General features: G+C 40.7%; 2 protein-coding genes across 2 annotated transcripts; both read left to right on the top strand.

Moving 5' to 3' along the window:
* Window positions 1-24: 24 nt before the first annotated feature.
* On the top strand, window positions 25-5,699 carry LOC125694557 (E2F associated phosphoprotein). The gene is made up of 6 exons (XM_048947975.1): window positions 25-160; window positions 597-778; window positions 2,065-2,163; window positions 2,513-2,636; window positions 3,352-3,471; window positions 5,075-5,699. The coding sequence occupies exons 1-6, from the start codon at window positions 87-89 to the stop codon at window positions 5,337-5,339; spliced, it is 864 nt and encodes a 287-aa protein (XP_048803932.1). The 5' UTR covers window positions 25-86; the 3' UTR covers window positions 5,340-5,699.
* A 3,582-nt stretch (window positions 5,700-9,281) lies between these two features.
* On the top strand, window positions 9,282-13,628 carry SPTSSA (serine palmitoyltransferase small subunit A). Its single transcript, XM_048947976.1, has 2 exons — window positions 9,282-9,771; window positions 12,708-13,628. Exons 1-2 carry the CDS (start codon window positions 9,297-9,299, stop codon window positions 12,809-12,811), a joined length of 579 nt encoding a protein of 192 aa, XP_048803933.1. The 5' UTR covers window positions 9,282-9,296; the 3' UTR covers window positions 12,812-13,628.
* Window positions 13,629-15,170: the final 1,542 nt, after the last annotated feature.

The raw sequence follows: 15,170 nt of genomic DNA, 5'->3' as shown, positions 1-15,170 counted from the left end.
GGCCTGGGCCGTGCTGCTTCCGGCGGAAGTCGCGCAGAGCCCGGAAGTGGCGGGAGCGGGCCGGCAGCGAGGGGCGGGGCGCCGCCATGAGCCGCCTGCAGGAGGAGGACGACCCGTACGTGGTGGAGGAGCCCAGCGACGAGGAGCGAGCGCTCAGCAGGTGCCAGCCGGCTCCCGGGGCGGGCTAGGGGCTGCCGCTTCCTTTCGCTGCAGGTTTTGGTCTGTCTCGTGCTGCCGGTAACGGAGGAGGCCGCTGAGGGTGTGAGGGTTCTGTCCGCCACAAGTCACAGCAGCGATCCCTTGGAGCCCGGGTGTTTGCCTTTGTAATCCCCGACACACCGAACTGCCGAGTGCTGCGCGGAGCCCCCGGAGCCGTGCTGCTGGCGCCTAGCGGCAGGCTGTACTCAGTCAATTGCTCCTTTGCATTAAAACCAGTCAGAATCTGGTTAATAATAAAATAGCTCGGTGGATTTCGCATAAATACACGGATAAGTGCTCCTCGGTATTTCGACGCAGCTCAGACGGTGGTTGTCCTAATTAGTCAGTGTAGTGAGCTGTTAATAATAATTAGGTGTGTGATGTTTGAATGTTTGTAGCTCTGAAGATGAGGTGGATGTGCTCTTGCACGGCACTCCGGACCAGAAGCGGAAGCTGTTACGGGAATGCCTGACTGGGGAGAGTGAATCTTCCAGTGAAGATGAGTTCCAGAAGGAGATGGAGGCAGAGCTCAACACCACTGTGAGAAACATAGAAGGCAAATGGAAATCACCAGAAATGGGTAAATCAATCTTGACACCTGCTTGCCTCTGAAACTGAGAGTTAAGTGGTGTCCAGTTAAGAAGCTGATGTGTTCTCATAGCTTGGGGGGGGGGGGGGGGGGTGTTGGGTTGCAGTAGCAATGGAGTACTGTTTGAGACCTGTGGAAAGGTCTTAAAATGGCTCTTCAGTTCCGCAGCAATGGGTACTTGGGTACCTTGAATGCATTTGTTTCATCTATTCTAAGATTTTTGCTTTTGTTGTTTCTGAATCTCTAATTTCCTGTTACACTGTGATTTTTCTTTTTATGGTCAGCCCTCTTTTTTTCCCCAGTGTCTCTGTAACTTCTGTTTTAAGTAATTTTTGCGTGTGTATTTAGAAGCCTTTCAAGTGGTTTGCAGTCTCTTTGCCCAGTGGCTCAGGATGCTATCATGTTTGGAGCATGTTCTTGCTGAAAGGAATGGCATATGGTGGGTTACGATCCTAAGATCCCAAATCGACTGGGGAAAAGAGTCAGGAAAAATATTAATCCCCAAAGTGCTCATAATTATAAGTTGCATCAAGTGGTGAAACTGTGTAAAGGATTTATCCATTCTGGAGTTTCTATACTGTTTTGGGTGCTGTAGATTGCTCTGGCATTTAAAGAACTTTCGTTCTTTTTACCTAGTACAAAACATCTGGTGAAGTGTTCTTAGTTTTCTGCAGTATTGATGTAGTGCTTGTTTTAATGTAGGAACTTCATTTCCCGTGCAGCAGATTTAATGGTTTTGTTTGTGTTAGTGGTCAAACTTGATCTTTAATTCTGTGTTTGCAGTTAACAAAAAGCACTTACAGTACTATGTGCACCCAGTGCAGAGACTTTTGGTGCAGACTGGCTGTGGTAGATGTGATTGGCAATTGATCTGAACCTTTTATGAACTTTCTGTATGAAGTTAGTACAGAATGTATGAGATGTAGTTGTTTTTTTGTTTTTTCTCATTTAGATTTTATGTTGATCAAAGTTTATGAAACAGTTTGCCACACTTGTATTTCTTTTGTATGACTTTAAAGAAGAAGAGAATAAACTTTCCTTTGTACCTTACCTGAGGTTCATCTCGAAGGAATTGAGCAGTTTCACCTGTAAATGAAATAATACAAATAACGTGGTTGGTCAGGACATGGGAATAAACTGGGAGAGCTGCAGCTTAACATGCATAAATAGACTGAGGGGCTCTTGAGTCGGGCAACTTGGAGATGAGGGTTTGTTCTGGGCTATATGCATGTTGTCCTTTTGGTGAGATGTTCTTACCGCTTTTCAATTTCATACAGGTACTTCTTCAAGCACTGGGCAGGCTGGATCTGCTACCACTTCAAAATACTATGATGACATTTACTTTGATTCTGATTCAGAAGATGAAGACAAAACAGGTAAGGGGCTGAGAGAGAAGACAGCATCTTCAGAGTGGTACTGTATCTCAGATCCAGTAGAATCCTCTCAGGGCATCAGAAGCTATTCCCCTTTTGGGGGCAGTTACCAGCCTATGTAGTCTCAACAAAGTTCATGCAACTTTATGATGTATCCCAATGTATGTAAGGTGCTTTAGTCCTTTGGGGTGGTCTATTTGGAGGAGGGGTAAACTAGATATTTGCAAGTTAGTTTACATTTATTGCATGTATTTAAAATGAAAATTGAAAAAATTACTACTTTTTGATCAGCTGAGTAGAGAATCATCATATATCTAACCGATGGAACCTGTGCTTGCCTAATTCTCTACAGTTGTGCAAGATGTCCAGAAAAAAAGAAAACATCAGCAACGTCGGATTCTTACCAATGATGAGCTGCTATATGACCCAGAAGAAGACAGTCGAGACCAAGAGTGGGTAGACTCACAGAGGAGGAGGTAAGAGACTGTAAATAATTATAGGATGTTTACCATAAACTGAAACATTCCAGTAGACATGCCGAACGTATAGAAAAACCCTATACTGTCAAGTTCACTCAGTGCCTTAGAATTTATGGCACGGGGAATTTAAAAACTTGTAAAACTTCTGCATGTGTATATTGGAAATGGACTCTTTAAAGTGACCTTTAGCATTCTTTAAAGAATGCTAAAACATGCAGTTTTTCAAAATCAAAACTTCCTAGTTTACTAAGCCAGTCTATAGATCTTATAAAAATAACTGTGATGTTGATGAAAAATGTGTAATAGGAACAGTTCAAAACTGCTTTACTTGAGGTTTCTTGGAAGGGTGAAAAGTACTTGTTGCAGCAGAGGAGAGATGTAAGTCTGTTGAAAAGCACATCAGTGTGTGTTACCAACAGAGATTGTTCTTGTTTCCTGTCTTCTCCAGGAAAATGATTATTGGGCACAAATCCACATCAAAAGTATGCACATCTTTGGGTGAAAATCTACACAAATGAAATGGAAAAATATTTGAGTGTGGTTTTTCTCCACTGTGCTTATATTTAGTTGTTGCAGTTAGTGAAAAGTTGTTGAGAAGGAGACAGGTATTACCAATGTATTTTAATTTAAAAAATGTTTGAGGGTCAAATTGATGGGCAAGGATGTGTCATTTCACTTTTTTTTTTTTATCCTTCCTCACTTCATTCGGTAGATACCGTAATCAAAGAAGAGTGCTGCAGCCACAACAGACAAAACCTTCATCTGTTCCAAACAGTGATGCTGTTTTAAATTGTCCTGCTTGCATGACAACTTTATGCCTGGACTGTCAGAGGTAATTAGTGAACAATAAGAAGTCTTTCTGTAATGTCTCTCTTTGAGTCATTTGCAGTTTTAGTGTGTTCAACAATTTGATTAATTCTGTCTTGCAACATGGGGCTTATAAAGAGAAGATGGCTATATGTGAATCAGGTGTGTAGGTGAATACCAGTTTAAAAGAATGATGTTGATCAGTTTAACCTGCAACCATGGAGATGAAGAAGAACAAGGAAGGACTTTAGTGTAGTAGATGAAGGAACGTGTTTAGAAAAATGGGACTAAACTGGAAGTTCATTTTGGATGTTGTCAGTGCCTCATCCCTGGAGGTATTCAAGACCAGGCTGGATGTGGCTCTGGGCAGCCTTGTCTAGTGTGACAACCCTGCACACATAGCAGGAGGGTTGAAAATAGATGATCGTTGTGGTCCTTTTCAGCTCAGGCCATTCCATGATTCTGTGCTATATATTTTTTTCTAGTTATGTTGGTTTGATGGTTAAAGGAATAGAGTTATTTCAATTATTATTTTCACGTTGAAGCGTCTGTTTTAGGAGAGGGTTAAGCAAAATCAAGGCAGCATGTTATTTCTCGGTTTGAGTACCAGCAGTTGTGGTTTTGAGTATAGTTACGTTAAGTAGTATCTGGAAAGCATTTAGGTGTGAATTCATAGCTTGTTTTGCTGTCCTCCAGTGTTTCACTGCATTACAACCCTAATTACTACTGTTAACCTGGGCAGAAGAGGATTTGCATTTTTGAGCAAAGGAAAAAGAAATTCTGTGTAGTGAGGAATAAACTGCCTCTAATTTATTGAGTACTTTTGCTGATTAAAGGTGAAATTCTCCAGCAGCCTGAAGTTATCTCAGTGCTGGGAGCTGTTTCTCACTGTTTCCTCTTTCCTTTGCTGGTTCTGGTACTCCTTGACTCTCTTCTATAGTAAAGTATTTCAGTTTGCTAAGCTGACAGAAAACTGTCAGGCTTGTCTTCTGTGGGTTCAAAAAACTAAAATACCTCAGCATGCCATTAGACAAGCCTTGGAAGTCAAGATAGGACTTCTGCAGCCAACCATGCTGGTTTAGGCTGCTCTGAAATTGCAGCTGGACAGATGTGCTGATGCAGACCTGAAGTTTGCTAAGTACTCCAGCTATGCAGTTGATATACAGATGACTGCTGAAAAATGTATTTTATTGTAGGCAGGATTTTTAAAATGTGTTGTGTGATTGTTTATCATACAGAATTTCAGGCTTGAAATGTTTTAGGTTATAAATACCAGTATTTGAGTCACTTGCGTTCACAACTTCAAGATTTTTTGCCTACCTATCATAAGCTCTGAATAGTCATGCATGATTGTGTAATACCAAGCTGTACTCCAGGGGTGCTTATTTCAGTGAGAACCAGTGTGTTTTTATGTACGTTCCTGAAAAACAAGACAGACAGCTTCAATCATTTCTGTGATTTTTTTGTAGTTGGGACTGTTCTGTTTACAAAACTTCATATTTATATGGCTTTCAGCCATTTGGCATGGCACTTCCTATCTTTAATCTGATTTCCAGAGATGATGCCTTATTTCATGGAAGCAGAGTTTTACCAGTGGTATGACTTGCATTTTCTCTTCTTCTCCATAGACATGAATCTTACAAAACACAGTACAGGGCAATGTTTGTGATGAACTGCTTTGTTAACAAAGAGGAAATTCTGAAATACAGAAAGAAGATAAAGAAAAGAAATAAGAAAAGGAAGCACAGCGAGGAAACTACTCCTGTACAGTCAAATCAAGAAGAGGAGGAAGTGTATCATCCAGTATTATGTACTGAATGTTCAACTGAGGTGGCAGTGATGGATAAAGATGAAGTTTTTCACTTCTTCAATGTTCTAGCCAGCCACAGCTAATATGCAAAAGCAGAAAAAAAGTGCTCTGTTTAAGACTGTGTGAAGTATCAGAAGTGCAGGCAGTGTCAGAAGTGTCTTTAAAAATATGTTCTTTTAAATGTAAGTTTTTATCAGAGAACTTTATAGTGGTTGGACTTCTGACGCTATTGCTGTATTCCTTTTTATGAAAGGAATACTGTTAACTGCTTGCATTTGAGAGTGATATTTTTTTTACACTGTCAGGTGGTTGCATTGTTGAGGATTTAATGTTTTGTAAATACAGTGTAAGATCTGTGTATTATGATCATTCCTTGTGTATGTACTGCCCATTACTTCAATATGTATTAGAACTACTGCTTAGAATAAATACTGTATAAGCTGGTTCTCTCTAGCTGCATTAATCATTTCTATGGAACTGTTAAACTTGGTGGTTCCCCATGAAGATTTTGGGCTCCTTTATGCTGGCATTTTTTGTGGATTTGCACAAACATAGTTAAGATAAAGAAAGAATTGTCATTGTGTTTGGATTTATGGCTCATTCATATCTCAAAAATGTAATTTTTTATACAGACAAATTGGACGATTAGGTTGTATCAACTTTGCTGGTGTGGGTGATTCTAACATGTGTCATTTAAATCAACATTTAATGCTCAGCAATGCAATTTGGAACTTTTATATAAAGAGGTATGAAGAAAAGAATCTGACAGGTTATTTTGATTTTTTGTTGTTGTTGTTATTGCACAGATATTGCAGCAGACAGAAGAAAGGACAGAGATTACATAGACTTGTTTTTTATTTTTTTGTTTGTAAATCTGATGAACATTTTGGCCCTTTGAATACTAAATGCTGTAGGCCAGAGTCTGTTGGTTTGCCCACCAAAATTTGAGGATTTACATTGTGAGGAAGATAAATGACCAGAGTCTTATATTAGATGTATCTGGGATTAATGTGAAGGAATCTGTGAAAGTGATATAGCAAGCCAAGGTGGAGCAGGATGTAAAAAGGAACTGAAGGAAAAGAATCAGTAAGCTGTTTTAGGGTTTTGTCATTGCCTGAATAACAATTATGCAGAGGCCACAACTTGGACATGCTGGAAGCAAATTCCTTTTCTAGTCAAGTATCACAGTGCAGTGGACAACTTTCTGCAATGCAGATTGGTGTGATCTGTGCCTCTTCTGGCACTTTTTCAGAGCTTTCTAAACACTCCTAAACCATCCTAAGCATCCTAAACTGTTGCATACTTATTTATTAATTGCTTTTTTGGATATTGGCTATCTTTATGTGTGTTTTTTTGTTTTTTTGTTTGTTTTTAAAGGAAATTAAATTTATTTAACTTTTACTGAGGGAATTTAGTACAAATATCAATATTCACCTTTTTCTTTACAGTTTTCAAGGAAATAACTTGTTATTGATGATGGGGAAAATAGGAGCCATCAAAATTTTTGTCTTACATGCGTGCATTCTTGTAGAATTTGCATTAATGCAGACTGATTATACTTTCCAGAAAAAAGAAAGTAAATCCTACTTTGAAAGCTATATAGGTTCACTGTTAGAAAGTTGCAACTTTCTTTTTTTTTTTTTTTCCTGGTAATTTCAGAAAGGTAGCTGCGCTAGCATTAGGACAGATTTGAGCTTGGAAGAAGAGTAAATACTGTAATTGGTCTTTATTGTATCCAGAAGAATGCTGACTTCCCTACTGATATGGTGAACATGAATATCCTGAAATTACTGCTTGTTTCTCAGGAAGCAGCTTGGAATACCAGGTGCATTTTTACCTTAATGTCTTGACTTCCTGTTTTTGCATCAGCAGAAACTTCTTGATGAAGCACTGAACTATTGAGGTAGCTGCTGAACACTTCGTTAGTCAGGTTGGTGTATCTTTCTCTGCACGTCAAACCTACAACTGAAACTGAGCTTTGTTTTGTAACATGGGATCTGCTTAAGATAAGATCTCTATACCATTTTCACTACCTGTGGCATGTTGTCGGGAATTATGCCATCTAAAGTGGGATAGACTATTATTACATGCTTTAAGACTGGAGTCATATATGGAAAACTTTGAATGTGAGAACTATTCCTTAGTAACACTGTGAAGGAGCAGATGTCATAGAGACTGTACTCTGTGCTGTAGGGCACAGTGGCCTCAATGCAAACTGTCTTCACAGTCCAGGTAATGCATGAAAACTATGGAGCATCAGGGTAAGATCTTTGCACTAAGCTGCTGAAAACAGGAGAATGTGAGAATGTTGTTCAGGGAATAAAAGTCAGTGCAGGTGGGAGCAGGAAGAGCAGTAGTCAATGGCAATTCCTAAGCAGGACTAGGATGGAACTGGTGGAGGATGGGACACTACGCGGAGGAATAGTATCCATTTTTTTCAAGGGACTAATAAACAACAGTTTCCTTCTGAGTATGCACCAAAGTGAAAAGGTGTAAAAGGCCTGGACAAACAGCTGGTGGATGTAGCAGGAAATTGTGAAGCTGGCATGCTTCTCAGCATTACCTTCCTTCTTATATCATGTTCTTGCTGCTGCTTTTTGCTCACTTGAATTGCAGCCCCTCTTCTTGTGGAGCATGGGAGCAGGTGAGACTGGGACATGTTTGCTCCATATTGATACTGCTCTTGCAGCTGTGAAAGGGAGTAGTGCTTTAGTTGTGCTAAAAGCTCCATGTGTCCTTGGACTTTGTGTTTATTTAGAAAGGCAGCTTTCATTATGGCTGCAGCTCTTTCAGGCAGTGTCAACAACCCAAGACTCCTTCAGTATCAGTTACAACAAGAAACATCTGTCTTAGGTAGGGGCAACAGCTCCTGTAGCCAGTTATGTGGGGGTATTAATTGTATGACTATGCTCATTTCTTCTTGTGCTGAAATAAATTGGTCCAGATAAATTATGTCTGAATGTATTCTGACTGGATTAAATCCCATATCAGATCTTTCCACATAAATTACTACAGAATTTGGTTGTCTCTGCCAGCTATTTTCTTTTGCGCAGTTATCTCCTGGAGCTGCGATTTGCAGCTCTGTAAGACATGTGAGCACCCTCCTGTGACTATATTTCCTTGCTTTCCATTGCAATAACAGCACTGGTTACATTAGGTGTGAGGCAGCTGCAAGACTAGAATTGCACTAGAACTGACATCACCTAAAGCTGTTTTACTGAGCAGGATTATGGCAGAGGGCTGACAGTTTCTCATCTGTGGTGCACACCTGGCATGTGTGTGAGGCTTCTCCTGGTGGCCTGGCTCCAGCACACAGGGGTTGGTTTTACTTGGTTGGCTTAATTGGGATGCTTGATTTCCCCATATGTTGCTTTTCACTGGGTTTGTGTTCTAACTATTGCATTTGAAACCCAATTGTCCATGTAAGCTGCCAATGGCTGTTATAACTGTGTGGTCCCAGGCCAAACTCTTGGCCTTTGATAAGGAAAAAGTCAAAATAGCAGTTACAAGTTTCTAACACTAAAGTGTCTGGCCCTAAACACCTCTCAGAAGTGCAAAGTTAGCAACTCTCATGAAAGGAAGTTGATCTTTTGCCCTTCACTGTTTCTGTGGGGTCGATCTAGTCAGTCCAAGTCGACAGATTCTAAGTTCTCCTTTATCCGAGCAGTGGTTTTGAGTGGGCTTTGCCCTCTGAATACTAACAGTGTTGAAGCATTCTGCAGAACCCTCTAACACACTTCTGGTGGATCATATTGAGTGCCATCTTCAGGTGATACCTAACATCCAGGATGTCCATTTAAATGAAACAGGATGAGAGAAAAATTGTGTGCAGTGGTCTTCCAGATATGACTCAGATCTGCTCACATGGTGACGGGCAGTCGTGTGATGTGATCTAATCAGGAACAGCCTCGTACATACAGCTGATTTATTCTGTAGGGGAAAATCAGTGCGTTCTGCTATGGGGACTGTGAGAGGGGCTGGGTTTTGTAATGTGTGACGCGAGCTTCTCCTGGGATCTGCACAGACTGTTTTGTACAAGAATGCGGGCAGCCTCACGGCCCCTGTATCCGACTCCAGGACTGACTCGCAGTGAGGGCGGAAGGGAGAGCGTACGGCTCCCTTACGCTCCCTCCGCCCTGCTGCCAGGGGACGTGCGCGGAAGCCTCGGCGCCGAATGTCCGCATCCCCCTTCGCTCGCTCCGGGACGCCGCCGGCTGGCGCCCCGCCCGCCTCGCAGCGCCTCCATTTCGGGAGGCCGCAGCCCAGGGCCGGGCCTCGCGCGGCGGGGCCAGTCGGCGGAGACGGCGGGGGAGGGCGGGTCCCGGGCAGCCACCGCCCCCGTCTCCGATCGGCCTGGGCCCGGCGCAGGCGGCTCGAGGCTGGCGGCCGGCGGGGACAGCGCGGTGCGCGCCATGGCGCTGGGCTCGGCCTGGAAGCAGATGTCGTGGCTGTACTACCAGTACCTGCTGGTCACCGCGCTCTACATGCTGGAACCTTGGGAGCGCACCGTCTTCAGTATCCTTCTGCCGGCGGCGCGTGGCGTGCTGGGCGGGGAGCTCTGGGACCGGGTGGGCTGTGAACGGTGTCCTGGGGCTGTAGCCGAGGCCGGCTGGGGCGGCGGGGCCCTGGGAGTGGTGCGCGGGGAGATGGCGGGGCTGCAGCCGGCGCGGGCGTAGCGCGGCCGGAGTCAGGGAAGAGCCCTAGTGCCGGCGTGTGCTTCTGTCGCAGGCATCTGGCCGCTCCGACTGCCTCTGCCCGGGGCCGGGTTTATATCCTGACATGCTTTCTCCTGCGCTTTTTTATTTATTTATTATTATTATTATTATTATTATTATTATTATTATTATTATTATTATTATTTTTCTCTTGTAGAATTGCGATAGTTTTTTTCCCCCGACTCTTCAACTGGAGCCCCACTGTTTCTACTCAGCACAATTCTTTTGTGAATTTTATTTTGTTGTCTAGTAGAAAGTAAACGTGTGTGCTTGAAAACCTGGAGAGCTTTGGTTTGGGCTGCACTTTGTCACACGGTTTGTGTTAGAAGAGCATTTAATCCTTCAGCTGGTAAATTTGTTTGGCTCTTCTGGAGTGGAAGAACTGGATAGATTCTAATGTGGAGGCTTCTGTATGCAAATTGTTTAAAGGTGAGCTTCGTCAAGCAGCTCTGTCAGACTGGCACTGCGGTCTTCTAGGGGCTGTTATTTATCACAAGTGATATTCTTTGCAAGCATGGCTGTTTTGATCTCGAGTTAAAATTATGTCTCATGAATGACCCTGAGCCAGCTCCAGTTAATGCTGAGAGGTACAGAGATAAACTAACAAAAACATTAAAGCTGCTTTCAACCATCAAGAAGGGTTTAAGAGTGAAAAGCTGCTTTTCCTGGTCAGTTGTAAAGAAACTAGTTTCATTATATAAGAGTGGTTCATATATATATCAGAGTGGTTTCCCAGGTTACAGCTGGTTACAGGTTGCAGAGAGTTTTCTTGTGTACACTTGGTAAAAGTGGAGTCATTATTACTTTTTGTCTTTCTAATACTTACAGATGCACTGTGCATAGTTATAGAGGCAGTGGTTTTTAGTTTCAAAATACCATGTTTCTAACTAGAATACCCTCATCTGTTTGTACTGTGTATCACTGAAAACATTTCATTTTTGCTTTCCTTACAATTAGGCTAGTTATAAATATATATATTTTTTTCTTTTTGTATTAACCAGACAGCTTCTTAACTTGGGTGAGCCATTTAACTAATTGACAGTTTACTTACTTTATAAAGTGCTTGTTTTGCAGTGAAGTGATTGTTGCTCCACTTAAAATAATGCCCTGAGTGTCCCATGTATTGTTTGCAACATCAGATTGGCTACACTGTGCCTGTCCTCAGAGGGAATGCTGTCACTGCTGGTGGGCCAGGTCTGCCAGGCACTGTGCAAGGACCACATGGGCAGAGGGCCTTGGAGCTGGCAGTGCAGAAACATGCTGGGTGCATTTCCAGCCTCTTGTGTTCCAGAAGTGCTGGGAGCACTGGTACTGGAATGTAGATCTATGGGTTGACCTTCATTTTAGTGTCTTGCATTGTGCAATCTTCTGGGACTAAAAATACACCCAGAAGCTGGTATGCTCTAATAAGCATCACATATACCTCTGCTCTATCTCGGGGAAGTCAGTCACAGAGCCTTTGTTGCACACATGCTATGGTAACTTCATTTCTCAAAGTTACGGAGCATGCACAGCTCCTCTGATTTCACCTGTGGAAACTGAGTACTGTTATCTGCGTTATCGTGCTTGTTGATCTTCAGAGCTTTATATAGTGTTTCTGAATCTCTGCCAGTTACTGTTGAGAGTAAAACTTTTGAATTTCTGATGTCTTAAACTTTGAATGGCCTAATCCTTGAATAGTCTGATGCTGTAGTTTCTGCAGATAAAGCCTTGAGAATCCTGGAGTGTGACAAAGGTCTAGTTGTATGTTTACACTGTAAGCTGACTTCTTTGAGTTTCTGGTTTCCATTTGGAAAGTTCAGCTAAATGAAGGGATCATCTTAAGATTGCTTAGCTTATGGCTTTATGTGAGGTTTGTTTTGCAGCTCTGCCATAGTAAAATACCAGTGAGCATCTATTTACTTACATAAATTTACTCCAAATCATGCTGATCCTGTGAGGTGTTGTGACTGAAATGTCTGGAAGGGTGTGTGTAACAATGTCACCCACATTTTTCATTACCCTTGCAGCCTTTTTTCCTTAAGTACTGTCAACACTTTTTAAATGGAGGTCCTTGTCTATGAGAAGAGGTCTGAGCTGATAGAGCAGCAAACCAAATAATGTAGTAACTTAAAGCCTAGGGAACACTGGTTTCCTGGCTTTATGGTTGCAGTACAGTTTTCATGCCAGATGTTTTGTGAACAATAAGTTGAATTTATTATGTCATTCTATTCCAGTAAGTTGAGATCAGCATTTAATGCTGTCTTCTTAATAGTGAGTAGGCTGTGCACAAGTAACAGCTCTTACTCAGTACAGGTATTCATATAATCCTTTTGTTTTTGCCTTTTTTTTTTTTTTTTCCAGTGGTTGACAGTTCTGCCTGACTGATTGTGCTGGCTTCTGCAGGTATTGCTTAATACCTTGGAGGATGTATGCATAATTCATATATCCTCAGTGCCCGTTTTCAATTCCTCCTTCTCCCTTCCCATGCTTCAGTCTGTACTGTTGTGTCTATGATAAGGCAGTGGATATCTTGCAAAGCGTCCTGCTGTAATTCAGCTTATCACCCCTACCTGCGTTCTGTTTTCTAATGTTCTGTTGCTTCTTCCTACAGCTGTAACTGTTGAATACAGTTAGTCCTTAGGATTTTCAAATATAATGTTATGAGCTAGATAATAGAAAAATGGTAATGCTGTGCTTATATGACTTCTGATGTGCTTTTGGTTTTAAATGCTTTCTTCCTTAACCGTAGTTCAGATTCAATGCTAGTTTCCGTTGTTGGAATGGCACTGTACACGGGTTATGTGTTCATGCCTCAGCACATCATGGCAATATTGCACTACTTTGAAATTGTGCAGTGATGAAGAATGTATGTTGAAGAAGTAATCATGCTCTGAAATCTGGTCGACAAAGAAGATTGAACCTCTTAGTTTTAACAAGACTTCTACTGATGTCCAAAAAGGAAAGACATGATGATTCTGAAGACTAAGAAATGAGATATGTAGAGCAGGGGCACGAGATGTCCCCTATGTTGTGTTAATTCCTTTTGATTTTACAAGATATGCCCTTGTATAGTAGTTTTGTCTACCTTAACATTGTGATTGTACTTTGATATCAGTATTTTCTTAACTTTGTGACAGTTTCGATATTGCACTGTGAAAGCTTTTCTTAATTGTAATTTTGAGTAAATCTTAATTGCCTTCTATTTTTAATCAGAAAATCATCTAATTAAATGGGGCTTAAAGCTTTTGCTATTGTATGGTATGTATTTGCCTGGGTATTTCTATCAATGCATTTTTGTAAGAAAATACATCTAGATTCATATTAGAGACATGGATATATTCGTCTAACACTACTTACACAAATTAGTTTGTATGACTGAACTCAGGTGTACTGTTTTCTTGTCCAAACTTTGTTCAACAGTATATTTGTGCATATCACCTGAATTTGGAATTAGCAATTATTTCAAGTTTCTGTGCTCTGTATGTTGGAGGAAATAGAGAGAAAGCACTGTAACAATGAAGGCTGCATTCTTTATGTTTGAAGAAGTGCTGTGGTTATGGTCTTTTCATAGTGGGAACAAAAGCACTTTGCTGACATAGGCCCACATAAAGCTTTGGGATAGTACTTTAAATCAACACTTTTTCTAACAACCGATTAAATTGTACTTTTACCTAATGGTTTGTTATGTTCCATTGGTGATGGTTTTCTGGTAATTTTCACACAACAGTGTAACAGCCTATGTTTTAAAGGGGTTTTCTATCGCTGCTAGCGTTCCAAATGTGTTCTCTCTACAAATGACCAAAATGTAGGGTTATAAATGGACTCGAGTTAAAACTACAGCAATAAGTAGCTGAAACCTTGACTGAAGTCCTGTCTTTTTTATTTAGTTTTTTTTTTTTTTTTTTAATAGGGATTTTTTTTTTCAGTTTTGTATACTGAAATGTAAGATGGTGACAACCTAACTTTCTTAAGTGTTTTTTTTTTTTTAATAAAACTTTAAAGCAGAGCTTTGCTGCAGAACTTTCTTTGAGCAGTTAGTGTGTTTCTGAATGTTGCTTACTTTTCTCAGACCTATAAAAAAATGAGAACTAGTACGTGACCAAAGAATTGTGATTTAGTGGCCCAGTAATAACATGTACTGTTACATTTTTTGTGCGACTTCTTTTATAATGAGGAATTTTACCTAAGTTATACAACTAAACAGTTCTATAAATACACTGTCTTTTAGGTTTATATGGCTTTCTCAGATGCACACAGATAGAGCAAAAAAACCTTTTTTATTTAAGTACTTTATGCATCTCTTATGGAAACTCTATCATCATGTTGGAGCTATAAACAGTGGGCCTTCTTAGGTGAACCATAGCTTTACTGCCATTGGTAGAGGTCTCTCACTAAATTAGTGCCTTGCTTAGGGTGGAATTTCTTGTGAAAATTTCTTAATCTTTTAATTGCCATTTCACTTATCCCATGTCTGCATGAGAGGCCCAAGCAGTGGTGTTACTGATTTGGTAAAGCTGGAGACAACAGGTGTGTAATCCTGTCTTTCCTTATTTAAAGTTGGAAGAGCAAACAGGCAGTTTTATTTTTAAAGTGCATCCACATGTGTGCATAGGTATTTAAAAAATAAAAATGGAGATAATGAGTAGTTAACATTCTCTTTTTGAAGTAGTGTATTGTAAATTCATGCTGCCCATGGGTTAAATCGGTACTGTGATGTTTCTTTGTGAACTACCATTGTATTTGAGGCACATTACTGCTGAGAGAGGGTTTTAGTTGTTTGGGGTGGCTGGCGAGGGGGACGGGGAGGGATTACAGTAACAACCACAAGAAAAAGCTGTGCTGTAGCATTACGAATGCTAAAAATGATTTTTAATTGTGAAAGGATTTATATAAAAAAAAACAACCTTTTGATGTACTGACTTTTATTAGCTGTCTGGTTTTTTATTTTTATTTATTTATTTATTGAAACAGGGCAACCATAACCTTTAAACACTTGCATTATGTTAGTGTGGGCTTGATTGATATCATCCTTGGATTCAATTTGCTAATTTGAGGAATCTTTTTTAGCAGTATTTTTCAAATTATAAATCAGTAATTTCTTAGGAGCTTTGGACTGTTCTTTTTGGCTCTAGATGCTTTGTTAAAGATGAAATTATTTCATTAACAAAATACTGTATGTTTCTAGAGGTTTTTCAGGGTGATTTTTGTAAAGCTGAT

The sequence above is a fragment of the Lagopus muta genome, chromosome 6, assembly GCF_023343835.1.
Source record: "Lagopus muta isolate bLagMut1 chromosome 6, bLagMut1 primary, whole genome shotgun sequence".
Classification (NCBI taxonomy): domain Eukaryota; kingdom Metazoa; phylum Chordata; class Aves; order Galliformes; family Phasianidae; genus Lagopus; species Lagopus muta.
The sequence above is the reverse complement of the archived record's forward strand: the minus strand, read 5'-3'. Positions and strand labels throughout refer to the sequence as shown.

Excerpts from the sequence above, each read along its gene's own strand:
- LOC125694557 (XM_048947975.1), top strand. The coding sequence starts at position 87 with ATGAGCCGCCTGCAGGAGGAGGACGACCCGTACGTGGTGGAGGAGCCC. Across the intron at positions 161-596 it reads GAGGAGCGAGCGCTCAGCAG|CTCTGAAGATGAGGTGGATG; the intron begins GTGCCAGCCGGC and ends GAATGTTTGTAG. Across the intron at positions 2,637-3,351 it reads GTAGACTCACAGAGGAGGAG|ATACCGTAATCAAAGAAGAG; the intron begins GTAAGAGACTGT and ends TTCATTCGGTAG.
- SPTSSA (XM_048947976.1), top strand. The coding sequence starts at position 9,297 with ATGCGGGCAGCCTCACGGCCCCTGTATCCGACTCCAGGACTGACTCGC. Across the intron at positions 9,772-12,707 it reads TTGGGAGCGCACCGTCTTCA|ATTCAATGCTAGTTTCCGTT; the intron begins GTATCCTTCTGC and ends ACCGTAGTTCAG.